At 62.1% G+C, this 8,602-nt stretch overlaps 1 protein-coding gene across 11 annotated transcripts in view; it reads left to right on the top strand.

The window, feature by feature from the left end:
- The window catches only part of AGRN (agrin), a 33,832-nt gene that overhangs the window by 13,790 nt on the left and 11,440 nt on the right, over positions 1 to 8,602 (top strand). For 8 of the 11 annotated variants that reach the window (XM_029947422.1, XM_029947424.1, XM_029947423.1 and 5 more), the window contains exons 3-10: positions 1,034 to 1,081; positions 5,552 to 5,767; positions 5,841 to 6,071; positions 6,152 to 6,376; positions 6,523 to 6,729; positions 7,784 to 8,002; positions 8,078 to 8,272; positions 8,362 to 8,562. In XM_029947422.1, coding sequence (XP_029803282.1) covers positions 1,034 to 1,081; positions 5,552 to 5,767; positions 5,841 to 6,071; positions 6,152 to 6,376; positions 6,523 to 6,729; positions 7,784 to 8,002; positions 8,078 to 8,272; positions 8,362 to 8,562 — 1,542 coding nt within the window. Of the gene's footprint in view, positions 1 to 18; positions 464 to 1,033; positions 1,082 to 5,551; positions 5,768 to 5,840; positions 6,072 to 6,151; positions 6,377 to 6,522; positions 6,730 to 7,783; positions 8,003 to 8,077; positions 8,273 to 8,361; positions 8,563 to 8,602 lie in introns of those variants that run through there. The other 3 variants (XM_029947431.1, XM_029947430.1, XM_029947428.1) reach the window with 1 other exon arrangement.

Here is an 8,602-nt window from a genome sequence, read left to right as displayed (position 1 = left end):
GGGCATCTACGGCTACCGGGTTGTGGACACAAGGGGTGGCCGCTGGCTGGCCCTCAGTTTCTCCTCCGCCTCCCTCTGAGCCCGCATTTGGGATTCTACTCCAGAAGAATTTTGCACACCTCCCATTATGAGCCTCGAGGGCTGTGGAGGGGTCCTGGCTCTCTCTGGGCTGTGACCGGACCTGAACTTTGAGAACAGAGCCTCTGTCAGCTGCCCCAGGGGTCCCAGAATGGAGGGAGTTGCCCCGAAGAGGCCCAAGGGCACCCCTTGAGCAACCCCCGAACCCTGAGAGTGGGAGCTGAGGAGCCCAGGGCCATGCCTCCACTACCTCTGGAGAGGGACCCGCGGCAGCAGCGCGGGGTCTCCTTGCTGGTGCGATATTTTATGATCCCCTGCAACGTCTGTCTGATCCTGTTGGCCACTTCTACGCTGGGCTTCGCGGTGCTGCTTTTCCTCAACAACTGTACGTGGCTGCGGGCATGGCCACCCCCCCCCCCCAAGGCAGGCTCTGTGACCCTCCTTCTGCTGGCTGAGTTCCCTTGTCTCACCACCAAAGATTGGGGGAGAGGCAGGGTCACATAGAACCCACCAGCTGAGAGGCAGCTCCAACGGGCCCCCTGCATCTTCTGGGGACAGGATGGGTCATTCTTTGGATCCCTGGGCCACTCAAAGCTTGACCTTGGGTTAATGGGGAGCTGACCCTCACCCTGAGCTGCAGAGACAACTTCCTCTGGGAGCTGGGGAGGAAGGGAGCAGCTAAATACACTGGACATGGGGGCTTTGGGAGAGCCTGGGGCCAGGCTCCTCTAGGGACCAGGGGCTGCCCACACCCTGCTGTTGGGGCCATCTCGCTGGAGAGGAGAAAGAAGCAAGGGCCTCTGCCATTGTCTACCCACAGGGGTAGGGGCCAGGGAAGGGATGGGGGTGGGCACAGGTATAGAGGGCAGGGGTGGCCTCTCCAGACTGGGCAAAGGGACCGGCTATGGAAAAGGCTGCCCAGTGAGGTCTAACTCAGACATTTGTTTTTTTCCAGACAAACCCGGGACCCACTTCACACCAGCACCTCCAGTGCCTCCGGATGGTGAGTGAGTGGGGGCCTCAGATGGTGACAGGCTGCACTTGGGAGACTGTTTCTAGAGGGACACTCTTGGGGGTCAGGAGCCATTCTTAGGGTATGCACACCAGACGTGTTTGGTGTATCTGGAGCAGAGATGAGGCTGGATGAGGGAGCCTGGGTCCCTCCTGGGATGTTGGCAGTGGTGGGCAGGTGGAGGAGTGTCAGGTCTGGAGTCCTTGGGCCTGGCCCTGTCCTGGCCAAGGGCCGTTGCACCCAGCGTGTCTCCAACTTCTGTGGGCCTTGGACTTGTTGGCTGAAAAATTGGGAATAAGTCCTGGGGCCTGCAAGTTATAAGACAGGCCAGACCGTCTGTTCAGGGCAGGGGATGGGCACGAAGAACCAGTTACTGAGGAGGGAGTGGAGGGCCTGTCCGTGAGACTGAACAGCCTGGGCTTGGCCTTCTTGACCCACTTTAAGAGATGGGACCTGGCCTCCCTTAGAGACCTGCTAGTCGCGGGCCACTATAATTAAGCTAATACGAGAGGGGGAGGGGAGGAAGCTGCTAGCACCACCGGAAAGGGTGGCTTGGGGTTCTCTCCTTGGGTGGGGACACAGAGAACTACCAAGTTTGCTGTCAGTACCTGGGCCCCCTGTTGGTCAGGCACCGGGCCAAGTTCACAGAAGTCACTTGTATAAGGGTATCCATATATGGGAGGGCTGTGTGAGGAGACATGTCTGTGGTGGGCTGGGGGCTTGGGACTCAGTCGAGTCTCCCACAGGCTTGGGAGAGAGCCCTGGAGCTGTCTGGATTTAAAGGCTGGGCTCGGGTCCGATGGCGCCTTCCCCTTTCCCGGTGTCCTCAGCCTCCTCTCCTGAAGCCTAAAAGCCTGGTGCATCTCTGCTTTACACACACTCTGGCCTCCTCCGCAGCTGCACGTGTGGCCCCCACACCCACTCGGATCCTGCTGCACACTTGGGGACAGCTACGTGCCATGGCCATCATCATCCCTCCCAGGCGTACACACTGCGTATTTGTGGCCATGGGCAGGGCTTGGGGCATCCAGTCCATCCCCCACTGAGACCAGGAGAGGAGTTAAATATACCCACTCCAACCGGTGGTTATAAAAAGCCACTGCCGCCTCCAGCATGGCACGCGTGAGGGAGCCCTTGGGCATGCAGGGAGCAAGACTGTGCAGGGAGGCTGAGGGGCCAGGGAAAGGCTCCCGTAGGAGTCCAGCCTAGGGCGAATGTGGCAGGGCATGTGGCTCATGGGTATATGAGTGCTTGGTCTGCATTCATGAGGAGAAGTTAATGGGATGATTAAGGGCTGATACAAGCGTGATTCGAGTGGTGCCTGACACATGCATTGCTGTTGGGATGTGCTGAGCCAGCACGCATGTGCATGTATGTGTACTTGTGCATGTTTTATGTCCAATCAAGAAACTCGTCTTGAGCCTCTGTGATTCCCTAGTCCCGGGGGCAAGGGGAGCAGACGTGTAGGCCGGCGACTGTCCAGCGGCATCAGGGCTGCGCACTGGAGCAGCCCTCACTGAGCCTGACAGCCTGAGCATGCATCTGGCGGGGGGAAACCATTTCAGCCTGGATAGGAGATGAGCGCCATGTACTCAGGCTTCTGCTTTGCCCACATCACATCACCAAATGCTGCAACTGCCCAGGGAGGCATGAGATCTGCCCCCATTTTGCAGCCAGGAGACTGCCCCTGGTGGACCGCCACTCTGGCAGTGGTGTGGGCTCCCCAGGGTGGTGGGAGGGGGAAGGGCTGGGACTGGACCCGCCTGTCTGACTTGGGAGTCAGTGCGGGGGGCCTCGGCTTGATGGCCCCCAGAGGCACCCTGGCCTCTCCTCTGCCCGCGGCCACCTTCAGTCCAATAGCTAGTTCCAAGGAACCTGTCCTTGAGATGTCTCTGGTCTCTGCCCCCAGCCCCTCGCCTTCCAGTCCGTCGCCCTCCCTACGCCTGACCCGGTGCCCCGGCCTTGCTCATCACCGCTTAGCTGCCATCGTCATCATCGCCACCCCCCCACTAGTTGCTATCCTGGGGGGACAAAGCGGAACCCTGGGCTGTTAAGGGAGGGTTCAGGTCTTGGTGGGCGAGGAACAGGGGTAGGAGCCTTGGGAGGGGTCTGGCTGGACTGAGGCTGATCAGTGGGAGAGAGGTCTCAAACCAGGGGCACAGACACACAGCAGCCAGCCCAGGACCCAGAGGCGTAGTGAGGTGATGACCCAGTCTTTGGCCATGGGGTCCAGTTCTCTGGAAGAGACCTTGGTCAGTAGATCGAGTTGAAGCCACACGGAATAGTCAGCTGGATACTAGCAAGCGCCTGTGGATTTGGCCTGGCCTTGGGCAAGGAAGATGAGAGGAAGGCACTAAGGGGAGAGGAGAGGGAGGTGGAGAGAGACGGAGGGTGTACTGAGGGCTTATGGGGAGACAGGATTTGAGTTTGGTTTGAGGCGGTCCATGGGGGAGGCTGATGTAGTGACAGTTCTTGTTACCATCACCACCGTGGCAGCTGACCCTGCACATAAAGCTGCATGCTGGGCACCCTCCACGCCTCTGCAGACACTGGCCTCGAGGTCACCCTGGGGGGCAGGTCCCGTTGTCCCCACTCACAGAAGGAGATGCTGAAGCATGGCGAGCTGATAACTTGCCCGTGGTCGCCAGGTGGGGTGAGTGCAGGGAGGCTCCTGGCTCTGGGCTCTGCGGGCGAGGTGGGCGGGAGGAAGACAGGGGTGTCAGCGGGAGGGGAGGACAGGTGGCCGCAAGGACTTCAGGCTGGGGTGTCGTTATTGGCCCCGCCCTTGCCTCAGGCCTCTGTTAGCTCAGCCTGTGTGAGGTGGGGGTAGCGATGCCCAGTCAGACACGGAGGAGCCTGGGGTGGGCTGTTGCTGTGGCAACTGCTAGCTGCAGCTCCCTTTGGGGCCCTGCCCTCCCCGGAATGGAGGTGCTTTCTCCCTCCTGCCCCACTTCCTGAGCCTGCTGGAGGTGCTGGGGAGAGCCACCCCACCCTCTGCACCATAACTTATTAATGATAATTAGAAGCAATTAAACATTTATTAGGTCTAAACAGCTGCAGCCTATAATGGGCCTGCACACATGTGGGCGTGCAGTCCTGGTGGGGGTCCTAAGCAGTCAGCCTGCCTGGCTCTTTTTAAGAGGAGCTATCTCTGACGGCTCTGGGTTTAAATGTCCGAGAGCCTTCTTCATCCACCCAATCCAAGGGCCTGTGGTCCCTCAGCTGCTCCCTGGGGCTGCTGTGGAGAGCAGAGTTTCAGTCACAGGGTGTGTGCTGGGCACGCAGCAGTTTGTAACTACAGAGTTGGGAACTAAAATGCTTCAAGAGGAAGACTGCGGATCTGCAGAGCCCCTGTGCTCACCCTCCCAGAGGCGGTCACTGTGGAGAGGGTGGGGTGGGCCGCAGGGCTAGGGAGGAAGCATGGCCTGGGTGCGGACATTTACTGAGGTGAGGGCTCCAGAGGACAGATGGGGGAGAGGGAGGGGTATGAGCACCCGAGGGGCCTCAGAGAGAGAGACCCCATCAGCTTTCAGCTGGGGGAGTGCTTGGGAGAGTGGGAGGGCCAGGAATATTGGAGAAGGCCTTAGGGAGAAAGCCATACCTGTGGAAGGTAAGCGGGGCGGGCAGAGAAAATCCCGAGAGGTAGAGCTTACGTGGAAAGGGTGCGGGAAGAAAGGGAAACGCGAGGGGAAAGCCCGGGGTCAGGGCCCAGGTTCCTGGCCAAGGAGGGGCCCAGAGCCAGAGTGTGGAGCCTGTGGCCCAACCCCAGATACCTCCCAACCCCCTGCCTTAAAAACCACGTGACCTCAGGCCAGAGGTGGCAGGGGTTGGGCTAGTTTTGGCCCCTGGAGCAGCTGCTCCAAGGAAGGGGCCAGGGCCAGTGCTCTGAGGGGTAGGTCACAGATCAGATGAGGGGCTTTGATTCTGATGTGGAGGGAGGGTGGGCTCCTAAGCAAAACTGGAACCAGTTCCCCGTGAGAGAGTTGCCCTGGGGGCTGTTTGTCTCTGGTTCTGTGTATAGGGACCCCCACTGAGGTAGGTCAGGAGTGGACGACTTGATTCCCTGGTGCTGGTGTGAGATCTGGGAGATGGCCTCCTCCTCAGCTGTCGGGTGTCGGGGGGAGGGCAGAGAAGGTTCTACCAGGAGAAAAGGCCCTGGGGCCAGGGGAGGGGTGGAACCTGTGGTGGGTGGGCTTTGAGAGGGGAAGGGGACAGGCCCCGTCCGCACCCACAGGTGCGTGTGTGCGTGGCCGCGTTTCTGTGCGTGCTGGAACGAATACGTGTGGACGTACATGGGCGTGGGTGCGTGTGTCTGTGTGGGTGAGTGAATGAATGAATGCATCGAGTGCATTGTGAGGTTCCTGCAGATGTGTGGACGTTGGAAGTGTGCACACATGACCGGGCCCAGGGCCGCCCGCAGAGACTGGGCCCTGACCTTCCCTGTTCTTGTCCCGCACCCAGCATGCCGAGGAATGTTGTGTGGTTTTGGGGCCGTGTGTGAGCCCAGTGCAGAAGGTTTGGGCAGAGCCTCCTGCGTGTGCAAGAAGAGTGCCTGCCCGGCTGTGGTGGCGCCCGTGTGCGGCTCCGACGCCTCCACCTACAGCAACGAGTGCGAGCTGCAGCGGGCGCAGTGCAGCCAGCAGCGGCGCATCCGCCTGCTCAGCCGCGGGCCTTGCGGTGAGTATGGGCTCCGGGCGGGCGCCTGGAGGGCAGAGTGGACGGTTTGGTGACACCCCCTCCCCCGCCCCAGCCACAGGCTCCCGGGACCCCTGCTCCAACGTGACGTGCAGCTTCGGCAGCTCCTGTGTGCGCTCAGCAGATGGGCAGACGGCCACGTGCCTGTGCCCCACCACCTGCCAGGGGCCCCCTGATGGCCCTGTGTGCGGCAGCGACGGCGCCGACTACCCCAGCGAGTGCCAGCTCCTGCGCCGTGCGTGCGCGCGCCAGGAGAACATCTTCAAGAAGTTCGACGGCCCTTGCGGTGAGCCCTGCGCCCGCGCACATAGCATGACGTGTGCGTGCATGGCACGGCCCCTTGACCTCTGCCCTCCTGCCCTCCAGACCCTTGCCAGGGCACCCGGAATGACCTTAGTCGTGTCTGCCGTGTGAACCCACGCACACGGCGCCCTGAGATGCTGCTGCGGCCAGAGAGCTGCCCCGCTCGGCAGGCACCCGTGTGCGGGGACGACGGGGTCACCTACGAGAATGACTGCACGATGGGCCGCGCGGGAGCTGCCCGCGGCCTCCTCCTCCAGAAAGTGCGCTCTGGTCGCTGCCAGCCTCAAGGTGAGTGGCTGCAGGGGCGGGCTCAGGCTTGCCACCCTCTGTGAGCATCCCCACACTCTCCCACACTCCTCACTGGTGCCCACTCACCCCTGCACGCCCCAAGGTGGCCTTTGGGCCTGTCTGACCTCCTTGCTTTGCCCTCCCAGACCAGTGCCCAGAAGTGTGCAGGTTCAATGCTGTGTGCCTGTCCCGCCGGGGCCGTCCCCGCTGTTCCTGTGACCGTGTCGTCTGTGATGGGGCCTACAGACCTGTGTGCGCCCACGACGGGCACACATATGACAGCGACTGCTGGCGGCAGCAGGCAGAGTGTCAGCAGCAGCGCGCCATCCCCGCCAAGCACCAGGGCCCGTGTGGTGAGCACAGTGGGTGGGCCCGTGCTGCGAGCCGGCTGGCCCTGCATGGGTCCCTGTCAGCTGCCATCACACACCATCTCCATCCTGAGTCACGCTCCCCCGGGGTCCTGGGGGAGGCCTGGCAGGGCAGCTGTCTATCAGTGGGTTCTGGGGCAGTGCGTTCTGTTCAGAGGGCGCCTGGGGTACCCAGGGGGCGGGGGCCGAGCCAGGGGTCTCACGCGGGCTCCCGGCGCGTGCATGGGGCCGTCTTACCCTCCAGTCCCTTGGGCCCTGTGGGGGCAAAGTCTCAGTCAGGCTCAGGCTGGGTGGGGGTGGGCAGTGGAGGGTGGGGACGGCATATGCCGTGTGGGCTGGGGCTGCCGTGGCTCCACCAACCCCTACTCCGTGTCCGTCAGTCGGTCTGTCCGTCTTTCTGCTCTCTCTCTCTGCGTCTGTCTTCTTTCCTCTGTCCTTCCTTCCCTCTCGGCTCCGCCTCTTGTGTCTTCCAGCCTGACCTGCTGGCAGGATGAGGTACCGCGCCTGCCGCCAGGAGCCCACAGCCCGAGGTCTGCCCCCCGGCACAGCAGGGGGGGGGGTGACTCGCTGCTGCCTGGCCTTGTGGTTCTCAGAGCAAGTGGACAGACACCTCCTCCCCTTGTGGCCCTGGGTGTGACTGTGGGCTGCAGACTCCTCCCCCGATGGGGAGAGAGTTCCCCCCTACCTGTGTGGGTGTCCCAGGGCTGCTGGTGGTCAGGGGTCAGTGGCCTGGATGGCTGCATAAGCCTGGCCTTCCCTCGATGCACGATTGGGCAGTCAGGAATTTCCTGTGTCTTGGGGATGGCCTCTCCCCGCACTCATGCAGAGGGCTGAGGCTGTTTGGGTCTGTGTCCCTGTCCGCGTCTGTCGTGTGTCTGTCCCTTTCTCTGCTGTGTCCTGAGCATTTCGGCCCTTCTCCCTGTCCACCTTCCCTCTGCTGTCCCCACCCCGGGAGAGAGTCTGCCGCGTGGAGCTGGGGGCTTTGTGTGTAAGTCCAGGGGAGCAGGTGGAGCTCACCGAGTGCCTGTATTCCCTCCAGACCAGCCCCTGTCCCCGTGCCTTGGGGTGCAGTGCCCATTCGGGGCAACGTGTGCTGTGAAGAATGGGGAAGCTGAGTGTGTATGCCAGCAGGCGTGTTCTGGAATCTATGATCCTGTGTGTGGCAGTGATGGTGTCACATATGGCAGCACGTGTGAGCTGGAAGCCACGGCCTGCACGCTTGGACGGGAGATCCGGGTGGCTCGCAGAGGACCCTGTGGTCAGTGGTGGGCAAGTGGGTCTTGCTAGTGAGTAGTGGGTCCTGGTTGCCATGGTGACAGAGCCTCTTCCCCAGACCGCTGCGGGCAGTGCCGCTTTGGAGCTCTGTGTGAGGCTGAGACTGGGCGCTGCGTGTGCCCCTCCGAGTGCGTGGCCTCGGCCCAGCCTGTGTGCGGCTCTGATGGGCACACGTATGCTAGCGAGTGTGAGCTACACGTCCATGCCTGCACACATCAAATCAGCCTCCACGTGGTCTCCCCCGGACACTGCCGTGAGTGGGGCCATGGGGCGGGCGGGCTGGGGTCCTGTGTCTCCCTCTGCTGGTGTCCACTCACCTCTGCCTGGCTTCGCTCTCTACAGAGACCTGCGGAGACACGGTGTGTGCCTTTGGGGCAGTGTGTCGGGCTGGACAGTGTGTGTGTCCCCGGTGTGAGCACCCCCCACCCGGCCCTGTGTGTGGCAGTGATGGTGTCACCTACCACAGTGCCTGTGAGCTCCGAGAGGCTGCCTGCCAGCAGCAGACACAGATCGAGGAGGCCCGGGCAGGGCCCTGTGAGCAGGGTAGGCTCGGGAATGACCGGTGTGCACTGCTGTATGCCAG

This window comes from Suricata suricatta, chromosome 8, assembly GCF_006229205.1.
Source record: "Suricata suricatta isolate VVHF042 chromosome 8, meerkat_22Aug2017_6uvM2_HiC, whole genome shotgun sequence".
NCBI classification, from domain to species: Eukaryota; Metazoa; Chordata; class Mammalia; order Carnivora; family Herpestidae; genus Suricata; species Suricata suricatta.
The sequence above is the reverse complement of the archived record's forward strand: the minus strand, read 5'-3'. Positions and strand labels throughout refer to the sequence as shown.